The sequence below is a fragment of the Halteromyces radiatus genome (assembly GCF_025201355.1).
Source record: "Halteromyces radiatus strain CBS 162.75 chromosome Unknown BX664scaffold_9, whole genome shotgun sequence".
Lineage (NCBI taxonomy): Eukaryota > Fungi > Mucoromycota > Mucoromycetes > Mucorales > Cunninghamellaceae > Halteromyces > Halteromyces radiatus.
This window is the reverse complement of record NW_026251695.1, coordinates 706667-726337: the sequence shown is the minus strand read 5'-3', so window position 1 is coordinate 726337 and position 19671 is coordinate 706667. Positions and strand designations below refer to the sequence as shown.

Here is a 19671-nt window from a genome sequence, read left to right as displayed (position 1 = left end):
ATTTTGTTTTCAAAATGACTATGATGTATATATAGACTTTACGTTTTTTATTCCATTATAATAAAAAAAAAATTAATACAACTATTCTACATTATTCTACAGTTATGTTGGGAATCAAATCAATTTTCAGCATCGGCAATCATATCATCTTCTATTTGTTGTTGAGATAATAATTCTACGTTGGTGTCTTCAATATCCCCATAGACACGACTTGGATTATGACTTGAAGTATCTGGTGTAAAGTTTTCAGAAAAGGAGAAAGAATGTCTTGCTTTACGAATAGGACTATATTTGAGAAACTAAAAAAAAAAAAATTCAGTGTCTTTTTCTTAATAATAATAATCAATGACTACTTACTGCACCGGTGGCACCCAAATGACCTTCATGACGTAAAAACAAGGCTTTCATGGTCCCATTGGACCAAAACTTGATGGCATAAGAGAGAGTATTCATGGTGATGGGATGACCTCGAATGAAACAACCACCAAAATAAATCCTTTTGATATCATGTTGTCGTGCATTCAAATAAGCTATTTGACCAATATTGTTACTATATTAAAAAAAAAAAAAAAAAAAGGATTGAGTTGAATGATCCTATCTTTATCTTTTTTTTTTTTAAATTTATTACCTGACCATGTATAACAAACTTTTGGCAATATCTGGTGAATTAAATTGTCGATCTGTAGGTTGTTTTCCTTTTTTAAACACTTTGCCAAAACTAGATGCAATTCTGGAAGCCTTTAATCCTAATTTCGTATAATCTGAACCATAAATGTCTCCCACCAATAAATCCACATGTCGATTATCCCCTGTCACCGACATTTCCAGCATTTCTAAATATATATATATTTGAATCAGTCCATCTTCTTTTTTTGTTTTTGTTTTTTTTGTTTTTGTTTTTTTTTTTTTACCATCAAATGTTTCTGCTTTTGTCAATAATGACATGAGACCCCATAAAGTACCACCACCTAACTATAAAATATATATATATATATAGATAGAAAGAAAAAGTGTCAAAAAATGATACTGTATTTGATTTTATTTGATGAATTCTTTTTTTTTAAAAAAAAATTTCTTACCGAAGTACCACTTATACGAGAGAATTCATCAGGACCGGTTACCTTGAGTACACTTTATATATATATATATATATATATATATATATAAAAGAATGAGTTACCCTTGATCATTTTTCTTTTTTTTTTCCTTCTTACTTACCTTACACCTGATCCAATATTAACAAGCTAAAGCCAAATTTTGAATAAATGATGATATTAGAGATAGGAAAGAATATAATAATAATAATAATACTTACTATATATGGGTAAACGTGAGGTGATGGATTCGTTTCAAATTGCATTGGATCCGATTCTTGTTCATCATAGGTAAAAGCTTCATAGGGGATTTCAGTGATAAAAAAATTCAAACCTGTGATCAAACATTCCATTTCATCTTCCTTTTGTACGTGTACACCTGGTAACTTGCTCTTCAATTTGTCATAATATAAATGAGCACCACCACCTGTTGCTTTTAACACCATGGGACGTCTATGTTCGTATCCTTCTTGAGCATCCTTGACCAATTCCGCTATAAACTCGATACATTCGTCTATTTTTTCCGTTTCAAACTTTTTGAAATGAAGTCGACCTCCTGTTCTTCCTTTAAACGCTGTAAAATAGACAATCTTTGCTAAAGACCCACCAATCTATTTAATAATAAAAAAAGTTAATATAAAATGATAATAAAAAAAATGAAATTGGATTACATCTACAGCTATTTGGGCTACATGTTCCGTTTGGTTAGGTAAAAGAATATCCCTCGTTTCGTGAACAGGATCTGTAATGGCTTCTGAAACAGAAGCTCCAAGTACATTCATAATCAATATATAAGATATGAAGAAGAACAAAGAGAAAAAAAAAAGTGAGCTTGGCCTTTGAAAAGAAAAGAAAAAAGAAAAAATGAGCGGAAATTAAAAACTGTATAATGAGATTTTCCATCGGAAGGCAACGCATGGATCACGTAAAAAAATACATATATCAAAAAGTCTTATTCGAAGATCTTTCTTCTCATTTTTTTTTAAGTAACTTTCCTTACAAGTCAATTCATGATGTACTAATATTGAACCATCAATATCAGAATTGAATAAAAGAAGAGACTGGTAAACGATATAGTCGTTTGCTGTCATTAAAGAATATTTCAATATCTATACTTCAACGACAGTAATATATCATCCAGATAAAAAAAATCAATGCTTCAAAAGAATATTTCAATATATAATAATAACATCAATAAAGTTTTATTAGTTAATATAAATCTATTTAATATATAACGAAAAAAAAATGATAAAAACTATGATGCGGTGCTCGAAACCTGCCGTAATTGATCAAGTTGTTGATTGACATCTTCCAAATCCTTCTTGAGTGTAGATAATAATTCTTCATTATTATTATTATTTTCTAATTCACCTTGAGAAGCCATGGTTGCCAACATTTCTTCTTTTTGATCTATTTGAAGTGATAACACTTGTCGTACTTTATCATAATAATTCACCTTATTTTCTAATAGTTGTTTTTGTTTATGTAATTCTGATAAATTGATATTATTATCGTTAGGTGGTATATTGAATGGTATATCCGTCAGTTCCTTTTTTACTTGATTGTATAATTTTATTTGTTTTTCTTGTTCCAACTTGATTTCGTCACGTCGATCTTGGATTTCATCAGTAAGAAGATCTAACTGTCGTTGAAGTTGATCTTGTGTATCAGATAACTTATTCTTTTCCGTCGTGTTATGTATAGACGATGTCGTGTCAATCATGAATATATTAGGGAAGGAAACAAAGAAAAGGAAAAAAAAATAAAAGGAATGAATGATCGGGATTTGAAATATTTTTGATTTTTGGCAAGAAATACCTTTTTTTTTTATCTGTCTTTGTTGAACAACTCTGAGCTATAAAGACCATGTGACTGAAAATCTAGGATAAGCAATCTATCCAATGAAATGTCACCAATCTCCTTTCTCATTCGTATTCTTTTTTTCCCAACATTCCTCCCTAATTTTTTTTTTCTTTTTTTATACTTTCTTATTCATCCGAAAAAATATCAACATATAGTGATGACTCATGCTGCTGTATATACTCCAGTAGAGAGTATCGATGAAAGTTCCATTTTATCGTCAGCAGGAGCAACAACGACTGATGCCACTAGCTGGGAAGATGACCAACGACCCCTTTTACCTCGATCTACTGCTGGTTCCTCATCTATATTTCTAAACGACATTGAAGATCCAGCTGACTTTTTGATTCCTACTGCCACTCCTTTTAGTTGTGCTATTAATCTTGCCAATACTATTCTAGGTACAGGCATGTTGGCTATGGTAAATATATATATATATATATATAATATATACTTTGATCTTACTTTTACTTTTTATATAATATATGTATAAAGCCTTCAGCAGTAGCGTCAGTTGGTTTGATACCTGGTATTCTTGTTATCTTATTATCTGCCTTAGCTTCTTCCATGGGTCTTTATTTTTTATCTTGTTGTGCTAGACATACCGATGGTCGAAATGCTTCCTTTTTTGCTATTTCCAAACTCACTTGGCCTAAAATGGCGGTTCTATTTGATTTAGCTATTGCTATCAAATGTTTTGGTGTAGCTATTAGTTATCTTATTATCATTGGTGATTTAATGCCTCAGGTAAATATATATATATATATATATATATAAATGATAATAATAATAATAATAATGTTTTATTTTATTTTAGGTCGTATTGTCTTTTGCTCAAGATGCAAAAGATACAGTTCTATTAATGGATCGACGATTTTGGATCACTTTATTCATGGCTACAGCAGTATTACCTCTTAGTTTCTTACGAAAATTGGATTCCTTGAAATACACCAGTGTAGTGGCCTTAATTGCCGTGATTTATTTATGTGCTATTGTCGTGGAACATTATTTTGCCAGTGATTTTGTCCCTCCTCCAGAAGAATCCGTTAAAATGTTTGATTGGTCCACCAAATTCTTTAGTCATTTACCTGTGTTTGTATTTGCTTTTACTTGTCATCAAAACGTAAGTTTCTTTTTTTTTTATAATATCCATTCATTTAACATTTCTTTTTTTTTTTTTTATAGATTTTCTCGGTTTATAATGAACTTGCAGATCATAGTCAAAAAGCTGTGAATCAAACGATTGGTGTTTCTATTGGAGCTTCCACCTTTATCTATGAATTGATTGCTATATTAGGTTACCTTAGTTTTGGTAAAGATGTGAGTGGCAATGTGATCTCTGAATGTAAGTTCAACAAAAAAGAAATTTAAAAAAGAGGAATGATATTCTTATATGTAATTTTGAATAGATCATCAAAGTTTATTTGTTGCTGGAGGTCGATTAGCCATTGTCATTCTAGTAGTATTTAGTTATCCATTACAAGCTCATCCTTGTCGTGCTTCTCTGGATAAAGTATTGGCTTGGAGAACTCCTGAAGCACGTGGTTTAAAGGTACCTCCTCTTCCATCACCCTTTAAATATTTTGCCATGACTACTACCATTTTGGTGACAAGTTATTTAGTTGCCATTACTGTATCGAAATTAGATTTGGTAAGTAATGAAGAAAGAAAAAAAAAGGGAAGAAAAGAATTGATTTATCTGATTTTTTTTATTTTTATTATAAGGTACTTGCTTTTGTGGGTTCTACAGGATCTACCACTATTTCATTTATACTTCCAGGTTTATTTTATTTCAAAATACATGAAAATGATCCTTGGAAACCAGGAAAAGTGGCTGCTGTGGCACTGGCTGTTTACGGTATTCTAGTCATGGTGATTTGTTTGACTTTCAATGTCCTTCGTTTAGTGAAATAGACTTGATACATCCCCACTTTTTATTATTTTCTTTATTATTGTTATTATTATATTTTACTATACCCTTTTCCTCCTCCTCCTTTATATTATTTGACATGATTCACCACCTCCCATACATATACTTTGTAGATTTTCGCCCTTTTATTCATCTTACAATGAATTTATTTTTCTCCTCCTCCCCCCTTTATAAACAACAATAAAACATTATATTTTTTTTTCTTTGTTCTTTTTTGTTGTTGTTTTTTTTTTCTTATTCAGTACATTACAATGACACCTTTGAAATAGATTGGATTTTTTAAAAAAAAGGACAATGATCATATACATCAATCAAAAAAAAACAATGATGAAAAAAAAAGTTGTATTCATCTATAAAAGATGATTTTTTTTTTAGAAGGATGATTCGTTTCTCTAACATGAATCCTTCTTCCCATTTTATCAATCGACATTTTGATTTTAATGCCCGCCACATCCAACTTCCCATGATCCTTCAAGTGACAATGAGAGAGGATGATCAAGAATCATCTATTATATCTCATCAGGAACAAGAAAATGATTTGCTATTAGCCGCTCATGCTTTATTAAGACTTCATCATCCACCTTTGAAAACATCATCATCCGTCCATTCATCATCATCATCATCTGGTTCGATCAACAGTCCAATCAGTCATACTGATAGTAGTCATCATCAACCATCTTCTTTGGATCCTTTTCATTTAGATAGTGAATCTTTTTTTGATATTCGATCCATGTCAAGTTCATCTTCATCATCATCACATACAAGTCAAAGAACAATTGAAGAAGAAGAAGAAGAAGAAGAAAAACAACAAATTCAAAAATCATCATCATCATCGTATCGAGGTCGTCGTCGTCGTCGTCGTCGTCATGTAGCTGCGACAAGGCACGGCGGCATTTCAAAACCAAGATGGACAGACAAAGAAAGACATGATTTGTTACTAGCAGTGATCAAGGAAAAACAATTGGATGATATGACTACATTTGATTGGGATCATATTTCTAAAGTTGTAAAAAAACAATCAAGACAATCTTGTCAAGATCTTTGGTATAATGAAATGTTATCTAGTTTAATGACAATGTATCATTCTAATAATTCTGATTCATCATCATTATAGAATATAAAAGAAGAAAATAAAATATTTTTTTTTTTTTGGCTGGGGGATTTTTTTTTTATTTTTATTCATGCATTTGGTTGAATTTGATTGGTCAGATGAAAATAGGTCAGGCGGTCTTCTATTGAATAAAGTATGAATGCGTCATTCTCCCTCTTTTTTGGGTCACATGTGCTTTGGGCTCTTTTTTTCTCCTTACTACGACAACTGAAATCTTTTATTCTTCCTCTTTTTCTTTTTCTTTTTCTTATTCCATTTTGCTGCGCTATTTATTTGATAAAACGCAAACCTTTTTCTTTTCTTTTTAATTTCTTTTTTTTCTTTATTTTTCAACAAACGTAAGTCTTCATAAAAAAAGCGATTTTTTTTTTTCTATGGAAAGAAAGAATGCATATATTTTGATATTAATTAACTTTTTTTTTATCTTTTTAGTTCAATAACTCTATAAAACAACATCATGCGTTCAAAGTTTAAGGATGAACACCCTTATGGTATGAAAGAACTTTTTTTTTTTAAAAAAAAAAAAGAAGAAATATTATAATTTACTTATTATTTTATTATATATAGAAAAACGTAAGGCCGAAGCCGAACGTATTCGTCAAAAATATCCCGATCGTATTCCAGTGATTTGTGAAAAGGTGGAAAAAAGCGATATTCCTACTATTGATAAGAAGAAATATTTAGTACCTGCTGATCTTACGGTTGGACAATTCGTATATGTGATTCGAAAACGTATTAAACTTAGTCCTGAAAAGGCGATATTTATCTTTGTGAATGAAATTCTACCTCCCACTGCTGGTAAAGTGATAATATTAATTTTATTTATAGAATTTTTGACTAATTTATTATTATTATTATTATTTTAGCTTTGATGAGTGCGATCTATGATGAACATAAAGATGATGATGGATTTTTATACATAACGTAATATAAGAAATATTTTATATAGATGATAAATGATAACTCATTCTTTTTTATATAGTTATTCTGGTGAAAACACTTTTGGATGGGAATAAAGATAGACAACTTGGACCCCCCCTTCTTCTTTATTATGTATATTTCTTCTTCCTTTTTTTTTTATTCACAACATACACATTTTTTTTTATTCATCTCTATTCCATCTTACTTCCTTTCGTCTTTATTGCAGTGTATTATTCTTCTTTTTGTTTGATTCCCCTTCTATCCTAACTTTTTTTTTCTCCTTCTCTTTCTCTCTCTCTCTCTCTTTTTCTCTCTCTCTTTTTTTTATTATTCATTTCTCATATTGTTATCTATTTCTTCTTCTTCTTTTTTTTTTATGTTTTACATCGTTTGATAATAAAAACCGAAATGAGAATGATAAATTCACTTTGTTTTTATTATGTATTGTACTTTGGACTCTTGTTGTTACTTTTTCTTCTTTGTTGTCATTGTAGCTGTCATTTAGTTGTCAACGTTTAAACATACTGACAACTAATCTTGGGCTGTCAAAAACATTTATATAAAAGAGAATACTTTGATCTCAAGGAAAAAGAGAAAAAAAAACATCCTTCAAATTCAATCTTTACTTATTGATAAAATGGGATGCTGTTGTTCAAAACGAAAGCCACCTAGACCACCATCTAAAGATAGATATCCATGGAGAAGTTGTCTTTAAAAATCATCTACTCATTATATCGATTCACTATGGATCATCCCATTGAAAAATGATTGATCCCTTTCAAAGAAATCTCAAAGATATAGCATGACAACTTTTTATAATTGTTTTTACATAATATAAATAAAACTTACGCTTTCGGATAACCTTTAATTGTTTATTTGTTTTCTTCCAATAAAGACCATAGAGTATATAAAGGTATTGAATGACATGACTGATCCTTATTTTTCTTTTTTCCTTTCTTTCTTTTCAAAGGCAGTAGCCCTTACTATTTCCTCACATATATCTATATATACACATTTTCTTTCTCTCGCTGCTTTCATTCTTTTTTTTTTCTTTTTTTTCTCATGGGTTGTGTACCATCTCGTCCTAGAGGATCAAAACAAGCTGAATACTATTTTAGACGACGAAGATATGATTATCCACCACCTATGTTATAACGAATCCATCGTCTTCCAAATATAATAAATCAAACAATTCCAATAAAAAAAAGATATAATACAGGTGACTTTATTCATTGTATTTCATAAAGTAGTTAGTCTAGTGTCTATGTCATGTAATGTATCTTGTAAGATGTCGCATGATTCATTCCATATTTGTCGAAGGAAGAGAAGAGCAAAAGGATGATGTATACTAGATTTAGCCAAGTTCTATATATCATAATAATAATAGTAATAATAATAATAATAAAGCGTTAATCATCATCATCAATGAAATCAAATATCTTACATTGAGACCACTTCGTTTGTTTTCAGAATGAGCGAGTGCATTTGTACAAATAGATTTCAACATGTGATACATCGTTCTTTCGTTGGTGTCATCTATTTGATCGGATTGCCCCATGATCACATCTTGCCATGCCATCACTGATCTTTGAAAAGTTCCACCTTCACTTCCTTTGATAGCCAATAATCGTAATGCGCATAATAATCTAAATGAGATATCCCCTGTTTTCACCGTATAATCCCTAATAATAATAAAAAAAAGTGGTAAGATCAATAAAACAAATACTTTTTTTTTTCTATTTTGAAGAATGATACATTACCCTTCATATCTATCATAAAATGTTCATATATAATAAGAATCAATGAGTCAAATATATCTAAAAAAAATTAAAGTTGATTTACCCAGAATTTTTCAATATCCATCTTTTGGTTGATCTTGCTTTTTCTGATGGTTCAATATCTTCAAATAAAGACCATACTTCTTTATCCAAAGACACAAAATTGTATTCATTCTGTGGTAACACAAAACCATATTCCCTAAAGATGGCTTGATTATCATGAGGACCATAATTGATGAAGACCTATTATCAATAATAATAGAATGAATATATTTTATTTTTATTTTTAATTTATTATATTACCTGTTCACCTTTTCGATAGGGTATCAATGTTTTAATTTCAAAACTTTGAGTTTGAGGGTTAAATCCACTTTCAATCTATAATAAAAAAGTTGTCAAAATAACGTCATCCTATATGAATTTAATTTTTTTTTTTACCCTTGCTTCTGATGTATGATTGAGAAAATCCAAAAGTGGTGCCATGGCTATATTCCCTCCTTTGGCTGTATTGTCGCTTGTTGTCACATGTATACAACGTGTATTCACTAAGGCATCTTTGTAAGTTATTTGATTTTGTTACGTCTTTTTTTTTTTTTTTTTTTTTTGCAACTTACCACATAACCAGGCCCATTCATATTGTTTGGAGGATAGTGATGATGGTTCCATCAATGTCTTTTTTGTCTATTGTTTCATAATCATCATTAACATGGTACTCTTTGATCCCTTTGTAACTTTTTTTTTTAAAAAAAAAAAAGGTTGGTTTTACCTTGAGAAATTGGACAGCTGCCAAATAGTCAGATTTGATCTTTTGTCTTTGAAGTTCTACTTCATCTATAAAAAAAAAAGATGATGATATGTTCAGACTTTTTTTGTCCAAAACATCCCGTTCTTTACTTACTTTTCAGACCATCAGGTAAGTGACTAGAAAGAGTAGGTGGGAAAGTGACAGGTAAGGTATTGAAATGACTAGGAAGAAGATCCAAATAAGGTTTCCACCAGCAATTCGAATCTTGTAATAATAACACCAAATGTAAGGCAAGAAGTTGGTGAGTACTTAAAGAATGAGGACCATAGATTTTGTATAATGCATCATTAGATATCAAGAATGATTTTGGTACACGTACAATCACTTCTCCAGCTGCAATATCCGAAGTCGCCATCATACCTCGACCAGTGTCTATTTATTATAAGATTAAAAGATCAGATCAATACGTATATATATAAAAAGAGAAAGGAAATCAGTATTGTTATGTAATAGAACTTACTTTTGAATGTGGCAAGTGTCATTTTGGTGGGAGGAAAGTTTGATCGTTCTAACCATTTGATAAAGAATTCATATTTGGCATCGTTGACAGCTTTGAAAACCAAGTAAGGTTCAGTCCTAGTCATTAGTTAGTCCGATCCTGAGTAATAGTTTTTTTTTCTTTTTTGGACATTACCTGTTCCTCGAATGATTTTTTCCTGGTCCATATAGTATGTAGCTAAGAAAAAAAGAAAGGGAAGAAAAAGCGGAAACAATAGGCTTCAGAGAAAAAGTGAAAAAAAAAATCTGAATTTCAAAACGAATAAAATATAAAGACAAGGCGAAGTTATTTGATTTTTCATTTGATAATTTATTTGATGGACATAAAAGACCCGTTCTAAGGATCAAAACTTTGAAAAAGTATATATGGAGACGAAAACAATTTTGTCTTAACTGACCCTCTTTAAATTTTTTTTTTCTACGGTACACCTTGTCTCTTTTTCTTTGAATGATAAATTTCCATATGGACTTCGATAGATTGGATAATCATCACTAGTTTCTATGTGCAGTTCAATAAGATGAGTTATGTTTCACCAAACCAATCAGCATATTCTTCCAGGAATTCAACCACACTATTTTAAATACAATAATCATACATCAAACTACTGGTCATGACATTTTGCCGACAATGGCAACACCTAATCTGAGCAGTTCATAACTTTTTTTTTTTTTTTTTTTTACCATCAATCATAAAGTAGGTGGAGTTCCATCTGGTAACTACACCCAGTACAGGCTTGATCTTCTTGACATTGGCGCATCCGTCCCGTAGATGATCCATGTTTTGTGGTGACATCCTGATTGACTTCAAACTTCTTCGCAACTACAGTAGGATAAGACAAAATTGGTTAAAGTCGAGTAGACAATAATATTTATGATGGTTATATAGTATTAAGTATTTTTCTTTTTCATACCTTCTTCAAACAAGTTGGAGCACCTTCGTTATCAGTGACGTCGTTGGTGGATTGACAACAGAGAGCAGCGAGAGCAAATTGGATAGTGATATTCATAATGTTAGCCAACTTCTTAAAGAAAAACTTGGTCCCTCATCGGCCAAAAGACACACATATAAAGTCCAGGCGTCATTTTTCTTGACTTTTTGCATGATTACTTTGTTGGTTTCATGTGATCCACCTAAGGTTCTTCATTCTTTCTTTAAGGTACCTGCTTCTTGCTTCAATGTACGCTTGAGCTTTAGTTTTTGTGGTTGGTTTTTCAAATTTTGCATGGATTAATTCAAGAGCCACAGGCATAACATGATTGTATAAAACCATTTCCAGTGTTTGCTTATTATCTTGATTTTTGGAATGAAGGTCCAAAAATTGAGGAAATACCTTGATAAATTCCAGTTCGAGGTTTTCGACTTGACTTAACGGGATGTTAAGACATTGTTGTTGGACAGAAGCCATTTGCATTAATTTCACAATATTCATTATTTTCAAGTTATGATTGTTCTTTTTTTTTTTAAGTATTTATATTAGGGAATTCCACAAGTAAAGGGTTGATCATCACTAGCCATCCATTCAGCCAATAGAACGTTGAACCAACCGATATCAAGTACGACTTGCCTGAAAAAAAAAGAGTTAATACATCAACAAGATATCCCTCTACGACCTATCTCAATTACCTTTGGAAGAGTTCCTCAATATTCCGTTGCGCTTTATTAGTTTGTTTCTTCAATTCATTGTAAACATTTTGGGTGTTTAGCTTTCAGATGTTTTCATTGTCCTGATGTAGATCCATTAAGACACTTCACCGTACACTGTCTATTGACGCGCAAGTGGCAGATGTATTCGTTTTTTAATATGTATTTGCTCGTCAGGTCTTTCCCAGGTACAAGGTTGTGAGGTATGGTAATAAGATCAGTCATTGTATGAATAGAAATAAATAGAAAGAAGATCTACAAATAGTTGTCATAGTCCCATGTCATGACGATTCTTTGAGGTCTCTAAGAAAAGGTAAAATATAATAGTTAGTAAACGGTTCTATAGTACAGTTAGCCTATTGCAATTACCTATTGCTTTCCAAGCACAAATGAACATTTGAGCCCCTTCGCTATCATCAGTTGCCATGTAGTATGTCCATACATTACTCTGCTTTTGACGCTTACTTGGACGCTCCGTAGTTGCTAATTGGGTGGTGTTTATCATTCATTGACTCTCTGTTGTCGATGCTAGCCAAAGGGTCAATGTCAAGACTCGAGATGCTACCTTCATACATGTCCAAATGGTCATAAGCATACAAGAAAAGTAGTAGAATCAGTAATGTTGTTGGTTTAGCTCATAATAAAAACAATGGTAGTGGAAAAAAAGAAGACAGAAATAAAAAAAAAGAAATAAAAACAATTTGGAAGAGAGAGAAAAAAAAAAGTACTGAAAGAAATGAAACACTCATTGGCCCAAACTTTAAATACCGGTATTCAATACCAGGTACTGAGGATTTTTTCTCAATACCTCAATCGGGACGGTACCAAATTAAAGAATCCCAAGTACATTGTACTGGAAAAGCCCACCTCATTTCTGAACAAAAACCAAAAAAAAAAAAAAAAAAAAAAAAAAAAAAAAAAAAAAGAATATAACCGGAGATTGACAGTTGCCTAATACGACTTTAATTTTCGAAAAGACTACAGTGTAACCAAAAAAAAAAAAAGAGGGATTGTCGGCTGGCTATGATTAGCTTGTCGCGCACGCAAAAGAATGGCACATGAGAAAGCAACCAATTGGAATACCTCCCGGTACAGGGTTATTTAATTGGCAGTTTTGAGTGGTACACGCATTATATTGGTTATGGTACTGGTTGTTGATACTGCAATTGGGTACCGTTGGAGATACACCCTGGGGAGGCGAATTGCGGGCAACCAATTCAATGGGGTTATTGTCAATGGGAGCAGCAGCAGCCATGCCAAAGGCTACAAATATGCCTGAAACGAGGAAAGATCGCATATTTTCTTGATAAATGACAGATTTGAGGAGGAATGAGTGGAAAAATGACCCTCTTTTGCTAAAATTTGGGTGCCTTTTATAACATTTGCCGATGCACCACATCACTTTTGCCTCAAGGAGTAAACACTGCCCCTAACGGAAAAAAAAACCAGTAATGTGGTGCTTCACTTTTTCTTGCTCTTCTTCAGTCTCACAAAGTAATGCATGGTTTTAAGCTTTATTTCAAACAAAATGTTGCGTCTTTCTGATCATATTCACAAGAAGGCTTTTTATCGAAAAATATCAGGAAAGTAAGCGATTTTTCGTAAAAGGGGTTACCATCTGCGGGTCCAATTCAACTCTGGCGGACCACGAACTGCACACGTCATACGAGGTCTCCTTTTCTACTTCTCCTATTTTCGCGTGGTAGGGGGTGCCGTAACACTTCTTTGGGTATCTTTTTTAAGTATAACAGCATGATGATGCATGTTACGCCATCGTGTTACCCAGGGTGATCTCTAGTGGTCTCTAGTTCCGATTTCTGTAGCCTTTTCTTTTTTTTTTTTTTTTTTTTTTTTACTATTGATAGTCATTGTAGTATCCAAAGAGTCTGAGGTAGAAGTGACAGGAGTCAATTTTATTGTAATAAGAAAAAAAAAAAAAGGGAATAAAAATTATAAAAAGGAAAAATAAGAGTTAACAATTTTGTAAAAACCAGAACTACGAAGTCAAGAAGCCTTATTAAAAAGGAAATTGATCAAATTATGACAATGCACCGTTGGTCTGCGCACAGTCCAACCAGTACTTGTTTGTCCACATCCGTTTATTTTGTTTATACTAAAGAGATAAAAAGAAAGCATTGTTTACTTATTTAAAACGAAGAGATAATCTTCTAGTCTAGAAAAATTTTGTATGATTTCTATCCAAAAATCAAACTTATCGCATAATTTGTCACTTCTGATCCAGTGACCTTTATTTAATTTTTTTTTTTTTATTGTCATCCGAAATCATCATCCAAAAAATCCAAAGAGCAAATTTTGTCGCATAATCCATTATATTCGTTGAAAAGCAGCTAGATGCATGCGAGCGCCAGAAAACCAGTTCGCGTGTCCCAGAAAACCAGTTGGCGTGTGCCAGAAAAACGATTCGCGTGCGCCACAATCCATTTGCTTGTAACCTTTTTTATTTGAACAAGCGAACGGAGAAATCCAGTAGAGTACTGATGATCCAAAAAGACGTTTGTGTTTACTATGAACAACGATCAGCAGCTAGTTACGATGTTTGCAAACAGCTTCTTCTTATGTTTAAAAGTCATCAATGCTAAACAAAATACATTACAAATTATCTTTTTTTTTGAGTAATAATAGTTTTTTTTTTATTTATTCTAAATCAGTTTCGTCATCAGGAGGATCAAGTGATGGTTGATCATCTAGTAATTCTGATACAATTCTACGTGAAAGATTTTTTGTTGGGAAAAGAGAATGTTGATAATTCATATCGTACCAATAATTCACAGCAATCACACCATCAGGGCCATCTTGCAATACGTGATGAAACCATAGGGATGGAAGGTATAACATTTCCCCTGCTTGAACAGTGATGGTGATCGGTCGTGCATACCGAAACCTGGGATATTTTTCTAAATCAGGAGACAGCGGATCTACAGGAATCCATGGGACTTGATGATTTTCCCCATCCAAAGGTGTGATTTCAAAAGACGTGATGGATGGATCAATAGGAGTATATATTGCACTAGAATAGATGGTCTCTATTAGGAGAAAAAAAAAGGTCAGTTGATAACATCATCACAATAAAAAAAAAGGGGGGATTCCTAGATTACCATGGAGACACATGTATTCAGTGGGTGGGAATAAAATAAAAGTTTTTTGGCCTCTAATAACAGCATAACAATTTTCATAAGGATCACTATGCAACGAAGTGACACTTTCAGCATTTCCAAACCAAAAATTCACAGCATCTGGACTCGTTCCTAGAGCTTGAGAACACCAGGAAATCTCAGGATCTATATCTTGTTCAAGTTGGCTGTATTCTAACGGAAGACTACCATTCTGTAATGATATATAATAAACAGGTTTCTTTGTTGTTGTTGTTGTTATCTGATCTTGATGTAAATGACTTAGGAAGGTATCAAACTTCATTTGTTCTTCATGAGGCATCACAAAATACTCTTTCCCTGTACGAGGATTTATCGTTACAGCATCTGCACGACCGTTGGGTGTTACTATGGTCACAATAAAAATAAAAATAAAAAAAGGAAAGTAGTTTAAGTACACTTAAAACTGATCCTTTTAAGATCATTGCTTTACCAGCTACTGTCACCTCTTGATCTTTCATCTTGTCTCGGAGATAGTCATCAGTCCATAATGTCTTTGCTGGCCAATGATCAATACTACCTTTGATCAAGGCTGGTCTATTTGGATGAACACACTTTTGAAGAAACTCGAGAGGTGAAGGGGGTCCGTTGAATATTACTGGTTGAACTCCGTTGATATCTTTATATGTAAGAAAAAAAAAAGACTTGTTCATAAAAACTGATTCAAAACGTTCTATGGGAAAGTATCATTTACCTTGATACTCCTTTACATATTTTATAAAAGCTTTCTCAATGTTCTTTTTTGACATTTTTTTTTTTCCCTTGGACGAGGTATGAACGTAATTAGAAGACAGATCTGAAAAAAAAAAAAAAAAAAAAAAAGGAAGGTAGGTAGCAATGAAAAGGTGTGTGTTACAGAGAAGATCAACTGCTGCTCGTGGTTGTTATGGTGGATTCTCGCGGGGGTTCAAAACGAAAGTCTCAGATCACACTGATCGAGAGTGATGATAGATGCTATGGCAACCGTATAGAATTGTACACGGTCTAGTGGTGTAAGGCCTCCTAAAAAAGGTCAAAAAACGACTTTTGCTTTTAAAAAATTTAGTGAGAATAGTAGTAGAAAAAAAACAGCCAATAAAATCATAATCAACTTTTATGGAAATTTATTATATTTTCAATGCATTCATAACAGCATCAAACAAACTATCTTTGTTTCTTTTTCTAAACATGAATTCGATAAGATAGTTTCCATAAACTTCGTTATCCTTCTTCAATGGAGGCATAAATTTTCTTGTATGCGTCCAGTAGCCTTCAATCGAGTTCGTATATGCTCCTGTGGATGGATCTTTGAAATGTTTCGAATGATTCAAAATTTTTTTTTATTTTCTTATTTTTTTATTTATTTTTTTTTTTTTACCGAAGTAAGTGAAATAAACATAAATCATAATAAAATAAATAGATAAACTGATAGAAAACTATTGAGATAAAATATCATCAATAGGTGAAAAAAAAGTTAGACGTTTAACTTCATTATACTCAATCAACATAGCCAGAGCTTCAGAAGTATTAAACGCATTAACAACTATACCACCACTCATTCCAGGATAACTAGGAATAGCAGCATAATAACGATTTTGTCCGTACAAACGATATATACGAAAATTGGGTGTACTGCAAATTCTTGTCACAAAGTCACCTACACTATCTCTACCTCTTTGGACGTACACTACCTTACATTCCTCACCGTCTTGAGGTTTACGAGAAGCAACTGTCGACGATACAAATCTGTTGTTTACATTAGAAACAGTTAGATCACGTTCAACATATACATCCGGGCTCTTGAGCAGCTCAAAACGTGGATAGACCATACAAGTTAGGCCTTGAGGAAAAGTAATTACACCTCCAATCGATGCACGACGCATAGGACCAAAGATATGCATACAACAAAGCAGTTTGGTACCAAACAATATACCAGTCGAATAATTGTTCCCATGCTGAACAACACACATGTTTTGAACCACACAGTTAGATGGTTATAACCAATTTCTAGTTGAAATAAAAAAAAAAAAATAAAGAGATCATGGTTAAAACAACAAATAAATGTATATTACTATGATGGTATACATACTTACCATTCAAACCATTGTACCCCTTCCACTGATCAGTGATGATCGTTGTTCCGCGATGGACATTTTTACAAATGATCTTATGTAATGTAAGTTTACTTCGATCAATAACAGGAATCAAAAACATTCTAGGTGGATTGCTACCACGTTCATACCCTCCAACAATCCAAATACCTTTTCTTCTTGCTATGTAAAATAAAAAAAAAAGAATATGTTTTTTAATATAAAAAAGACATGATTATGATTAACTTACATCCTTTATGGTACTTTCGTTTTCCAAATTCGATCCAATTTGTCTCACAACGAAACTTAGGATACATATCAAAACGCATGAGATGCTTTGTACATGTCTCTTCCAAAGCTGATTGTTGATGCGTGAAATCGATCTGTTGTTCGAGGCAATGTGTCGCACAGCAAGTGATTGACAAAGGATCCATGAATACTTGTTGGTTTTCGCCACAATGTCGTTTCCAATGACTACCATCAGTGCTGTAATCCCTCCAAAGACCACGTTCTTGAAGGATTTTTTTTATGCCTTTAAAATAGACAACTGTGACCACATCATCATTGCTATTTTTTTTTCTTTGATGGTTTCGTAGAATTTTTGTGTGATTACCCGTCCATCAGCATGCAAGCAAGTGACATCCTTGAACTTGTATTTCTCCTTTTTGGGTTTGTACTTCTTCAAGCCCATGGTCATACGAGAGACTAGATAATCATGTCATACAGGATACCAAAAAAAAAAAAAAAAAAAAAAAAAAAAAAGAGCGTGTGAGTAATAGCAATTCATTATTTCTTTCACCTTTTTTTTTCGTAACAGCATGAACGTACCAGCAAGTGCATTGTTGGCGTATGCACGATGATTGAATGATTGATCGAAATGAAAGCATCCAATACTTCCGGGATGAAGCTCTTTGAAGATATTGATGACTTCTTCTAGTTGTTCCACTAGGTTGTGTTGATGTCCAGTAGCCTTCACGCCCGGAGCCAGCCAAAAAAAAAAAAGTCAGCTTCTAACCCACATCATTGTCACATGGACATCATCATCTCTTGCACATCATACCTAAATTATTACAGATATCCATTTCATCAATGAAATGCTTGAGCGAAGAGATATCTCGATGTACAGGGCGTTTGTCTGCCAACCATTCTATACAAGCACTGCGAACATCTTCATCACCCAGAATACTGACATGTTTTTGTATGATGACCCTGACTTGATTCACCAATCATCCCATTCTTGATGAATTCATCTGCCCAATTACGGATTGCCCTACTTCTGTATGAGTTATCGCTTTGATTTTTTCTATTGTCATATAAGAGGCTAGCGACATGCCCTGAGCATTCCACTTTTTTTTTCCTTGAGCCACAGTGGATAAGTTCATGGAAGTACTGTAACTTGGAGGCACCATATAACTTGTGTAAAAGACTTGATGATTATAAAATAATCAAGGCGATTGATATATATGACGATAAAACCTTAGGTGATGCTCCAAATGAATGACCAATGTAGTAAGATTTGATTTTTTTAAAACCTTTTTATTTGATGATAAAAAACATAACAATAGTTTGACATCCTCACAAAGTAGGTGGAGAAGGGAGGTTATTTACATAAAAAAAAAAATTAGTTTTTTATGCATGTCGTTCACAATAGCGTTCAACAAATCCCAGCCAAAGATGGATAGAAGATCCGGGTGGAAGTGATCCTTTTGTAACAGTAAAATAGACGACATTGATCTAAAGTATAAAAAAAAAAAAAGTTAATTGGCAAGTTTTGTATTCTCTTCTTTCACTTACAAGATATGATGAACGTTGTTTTCCACAGACAGTTCTCGAGAAAAGTTGTTGGCAACCACCGCCTGGAAGGCGTAGAACAGCATAGACACATCAATACCATTGAGAAGATATCGATCATTGATGGACGGAATTTTGATCATGGGACGAGCGATTGTGGTACCAATATTGGAAGAGCTTGTGTCGTATCAGCGTATTTCGTACCGGTAACGTACGTATAATAAAAAGAATGCATTCATACATATATAATACATCTTATAGATGGAATCGATCCTATTGATATGTAATAAAAATAGTTATAATAAAATAGAAACTTTATTGAATAAAAAAAAAAGTGTAAAATAACGACTACATTAATGTATATAATAAAACCATAAAAAAAATCAATGGAAGAGAAAAAGAAAGGAAAAAGAAAACTAAAAAAAAAAACAAAAGTACGCGTATTAAACAAGGGGACTTTGAAATTTATTCTACTCTTAATCTAAATTTTCCCTGAGCCATATAATAATCATCATAGGAATGAATCATGAATGTCGTTCAAACTAATCAGGTATACCAACAAAGAGTACCTATGGTATTTTAATACATATGATGATTTAAAATTTTTACTACTCACAATTTACAGGAAAAAGTGTTGATCACAGTTAGTAGAAAAAAACTATGTGCAACAGGTTTTTCCATCTTTTTTTTTTAAGGTATGATGGGCAGCATAGTTTGTGGCTGGGATTATTTGTGGGCGGCATCGTGACTAAGAATGATTTTTCTCTCGGGAAATTAGATAATCATACATTATAGATGATGGAGCACAATGAACCCTTTTTTGAAATATCGATGGATAGTTTGTGACCCCTTGATATATATATTAAAAAAAAAAGGCCGTACTATACAATACAGCGAGGTCTTTTTTTTTATTTTATTTTATTTTTATGATCATCATTTCTATCGATCTCGAAAAGATTATTTTTTCTTTCTGCATAATGAAAAAAAATAAGGGTAACAAAA

General features: G+C 32.5%; 9 protein-coding genes across 9 annotated transcripts; 3 read left to right on the top strand and 6 right to left on the bottom strand.

The window, feature by feature from the left end:
* Window positions 1-41: 41 nt before the first annotated feature.
* Window positions 42-1950, bottom strand: BX664DRAFT_303175 (pantothenate kinase). Its single transcript, XM_051542467.1, has 8 exons — window positions 1766-1950; window positions 1316-1705; window positions 1219-1244; window positions 1080-1131; window positions 912-972; window positions 629-833; window positions 358-550; window positions 42-299 (listed from the first exon to the last, which is right to left on the bottom strand). The coding sequence occupies exons 1-8, from the start codon at window positions 1874-1876 to the stop codon at window positions 120-122; spliced, it is 1218 nt and encodes a 405-aa protein (XP_051396734.1). The 5' UTR covers window positions 1877-1950; the 3' UTR covers window positions 42-119.
* A 1097-nt stretch (window positions 1951-3047) lies between these two features.
* On the top strand, window positions 3048-5122 carry BX664DRAFT_362131 (transmembrane amino acid transporter protein-domain-containing protein). Its single transcript, XM_051548288.1, has 6 exons — window positions 3048-3375; window positions 3450-3701; window positions 3772-4077; window positions 4140-4299; window positions 4364-4605; window positions 4680-5122. Exons 1-6 carry the CDS (start codon window positions 3115-3117, stop codon window positions 4866-4868), a joined length of 1410 nt encoding a protein of 469 aa, XP_051396733.1. The 5' UTR covers window positions 3048-3114; the 3' UTR covers window positions 4869-5122.
* Window positions 5123-5281: 159 nt separating this feature from the next.
* BX664DRAFT_376736 (uncharacterized protein) lies at window positions 5282-5998 on the top strand (the record flags this gene model as incomplete). The annotated part of the gene is made up of 1 exon (XM_051548740.1): window positions 5282-5998. One exon carries the CDS (start codon window positions 5282-5284, stop codon window positions 5996-5998), a length of 717 nt encoding a protein of 238 aa, XP_051396732.1.
* A 158-nt stretch (window positions 5999-6156) lies between these two features.
* On the top strand, window positions 6157-7276 carry BX664DRAFT_342056 (microtubial binding protein). The gene is made up of 5 exons (XM_051547086.1): window positions 6157-6333; window positions 6428-6486; window positions 6563-6793; window positions 6862-6919; window positions 6978-7276. The coding sequence occupies exons 2-5, from the start codon at window positions 6453-6455 to the stop codon at window positions 7009-7011; spliced, it is 357 nt and encodes a 118-aa protein (XP_051396731.1). The 5' UTR covers window positions 6157-6333; window positions 6428-6452; the 3' UTR covers window positions 7012-7276.
* An 849-nt stretch (window positions 7277-8125) lies between these two features.
* BX664DRAFT_342052 (uncharacterized protein) lies at window positions 8126-10203 on the bottom strand. The gene is made up of 11 exons (XM_051547085.1): window positions 10134-10203; window positions 9960-10075; window positions 9593-9871; window positions 9461-9525; window positions 9309-9375; window positions 9133-9239; window positions 8998-9072; window positions 8759-8937; window positions 8677-8685; window positions 8361-8598; window positions 8126-8281 (listed from the first exon to the last, which is right to left on the bottom strand). Exons 2-11 carry the CDS (start codon window positions 9979-9981, stop codon window positions 8156-8158), a joined length of 1167 nt encoding a protein of 388 aa, XP_051396730.1. The 5' UTR covers window positions 9982-10075; window positions 10134-10203; the 3' UTR covers window positions 8126-8155.
* A 912-nt stretch (window positions 10204-11115) lies between these two features.
* BX664DRAFT_353148 (uncharacterized protein) lies at window positions 11116-11427 on the bottom strand (the record flags this gene model as incomplete). The annotated part of the gene is made up of 1 exon (XM_051547699.1): window positions 11116-11427. The coding sequence occupies one exon, from the start codon at window positions 11425-11427 to the stop codon at window positions 11116-11118; it is 312 nt and encodes a 103-aa protein (XP_051396729.1).
* Window positions 11428-12567: 1140 nt separating this feature from the next.
* On the bottom strand, window positions 12568-12963 carry BX664DRAFT_342047 (uncharacterized protein). Its single transcript, XM_051547084.1, has one exon. It carries the CDS (start codon window positions 12934-12936, stop codon window positions 12667-12669), a length of 270 nt encoding a protein of 89 aa, XP_051396728.1. The 5' UTR covers window positions 12937-12963; the 3' UTR covers window positions 12568-12666.
* A 1344-nt stretch (window positions 12964-14307) lies between these two features.
* BX664DRAFT_342046 (cupin-like domain-containing protein) lies at window positions 14308-15616 on the bottom strand. Its single transcript, XM_051547083.1, has 3 exons — window positions 15504-15616; window positions 15243-15428; window positions 14308-15157 (listed from the first exon to the last, which is right to left on the bottom strand). The coding sequence occupies exons 1-3, from the start codon at window positions 15556-15558 to the stop codon at window positions 14721-14723; spliced, it is 678 nt and encodes a 225-aa protein (XP_051396727.1). The 5' UTR covers window positions 15559-15616; the 3' UTR covers window positions 14308-14720.
* A 2823-nt stretch (window positions 15617-18439) lies between these two features.
* On the bottom strand, window positions 18440-19038 carry BX664DRAFT_206674 (uncharacterized protein). Its single transcript, XM_051540146.1, has 2 exons — window positions 18673-19038; window positions 18440-18612 (listed from the first exon to the last, which is right to left on the bottom strand). The coding sequence occupies exons 1-2, from the start codon at window positions 18810-18812 to the stop codon at window positions 18483-18485; spliced, it is 270 nt and encodes an 89-aa protein (XP_051396726.1). The 5' UTR covers window positions 18813-19038; the 3' UTR covers window positions 18440-18482.
* Between the last annotated feature and the right edge of the window lie 633 nt (window positions 19039-19671).

What these genes read in the sequence shown, in the direction of transcription:
- BX664DRAFT_342046 (XM_051547083.1), bottom strand. Translation starts at nt 15,558, where the DNA reads ATGTCAAAAAAGAACATTGAGAAAGCTTTTATAAAATATGTAAAGGAG. An exon ending in ATATGTAAAGGAGTATCAAG is followed by an intron (nt 15,429 to 15,503) that starts GTAAATGATACT and finishes TTACATATAAAG; the next exon opens with ATATCAACGGAGTTCAACCA. An exon ending in TCAAGAGGTGACAGTAGCTG is followed by an intron (nt 15,158 to 15,242) that starts GTAAAGCAATGA and finishes TTGTGACCATAG; the next exon opens with TAACACCCAACGGTCGTGCA.
- BX664DRAFT_342056 (XM_051547086.1), top strand. Translation starts at nt 6,453, where the DNA reads ATGCGTTCAAAGTTTAAGGATGAACACCCTTATG. An exon ending in TAAGGATGAACACCCTTATG is followed by an intron (nt 6,487 to 6,562) that starts GTATGAAAGAAC and finishes TATTATATATAG; the next exon opens with AAAAACGTAAGGCCGAAGCC. An exon ending in AATTCTACCTCCCACTGCTG is followed by an intron (nt 6,794 to 6,861) that starts GTAAAGTGATAA and finishes TTATTATTTTAG; the next exon opens with CTTTGATGAGTGCGATCTAT.
- BX664DRAFT_342052 (XM_051547085.1), bottom strand. Translation starts at nt 9,981, where the DNA reads ATGACACTTGCCACATTCAAAA. An exon ending in TGAATGGGCCTGGTTATGTG is followed by an intron (nt 9,240 to 9,308) that starts GTAAGTTGCAAA and finishes AAGATGCCTTAG; the next exon opens with TGAATACACGTTGTATACAT. An exon ending in ACAAACGAAGTGGTCTCAAT is followed by an intron (nt 8,282 to 8,360) that starts GTAAGATATTTG and finishes TATGATATATAG; the next exon opens with AACTTGGCTAAATCTAGTAT.
- BX664DRAFT_342047 (XM_051547084.1), bottom strand. Translation starts at nt 12,936, where the DNA reads ATGCGATCTTTCCTCGTTTCAGGCATATTTGTAGCCTTTGGCATGGCT.
- BX664DRAFT_206674 (XM_051540146.1), bottom strand. Translation starts at nt 18,812, where the DNA reads ATGATCAAAATTCCGTCCATCAATGATCGATATCTTCTCAATGGTATT. An exon ending in AACAACGTTCATCATATCTT is followed by an intron (nt 18,613 to 18,672) that starts GTAAGTGAAAGA and finishes TTTATACTTTAG; the next exon opens with ATCAATGTCGTCTATTTTAC.
- BX664DRAFT_362131 (XM_051548288.1), top strand. Translation starts at nt 3,115, where the DNA reads ATGACTCATGCTGCTGTATATACTCCAGTAGAGAGTATCGATGAAAGT. An exon ending in GTACAGGCATGTTGGCTATG is followed by an intron (nt 3,376 to 3,449) that starts GTAAATATATAT and finishes ATATGTATAAAG; the next exon opens with CCTTCAGCAGTAGCGTCAGT. An exon ending in CTGTATCGAAATTAGATTTG is followed by an intron (nt 4,606 to 4,679) that starts GTAAGTAATGAA and finishes TTTTATTATAAG; the next exon opens with GTACTTGCTTTTGTGGGTTC.
- BX664DRAFT_303175 (XM_051542467.1), bottom strand. Translation starts at nt 1,876, where the DNA reads ATGAATGTACTTGGAGCTTCTGTTTCAGAAGCCATTACAGATCCTGTT. An exon ending in TAGCCCAAATAGCTGTAGAT is followed by an intron (nt 1,706 to 1,765) that starts GTAATCCAATTT and finishes ATTATTAAATAG; the next exon opens with ATTGGTGGGTCTTTAGCAAA. An exon ending in ATTTGGGTGCCACCGGTGCA is followed by an intron (nt 300 to 357) that starts GTAAGTAGTCAT and finishes TTTTTTTTTTAG; the next exon opens with TTTCTCAAATATAGTCCTAT.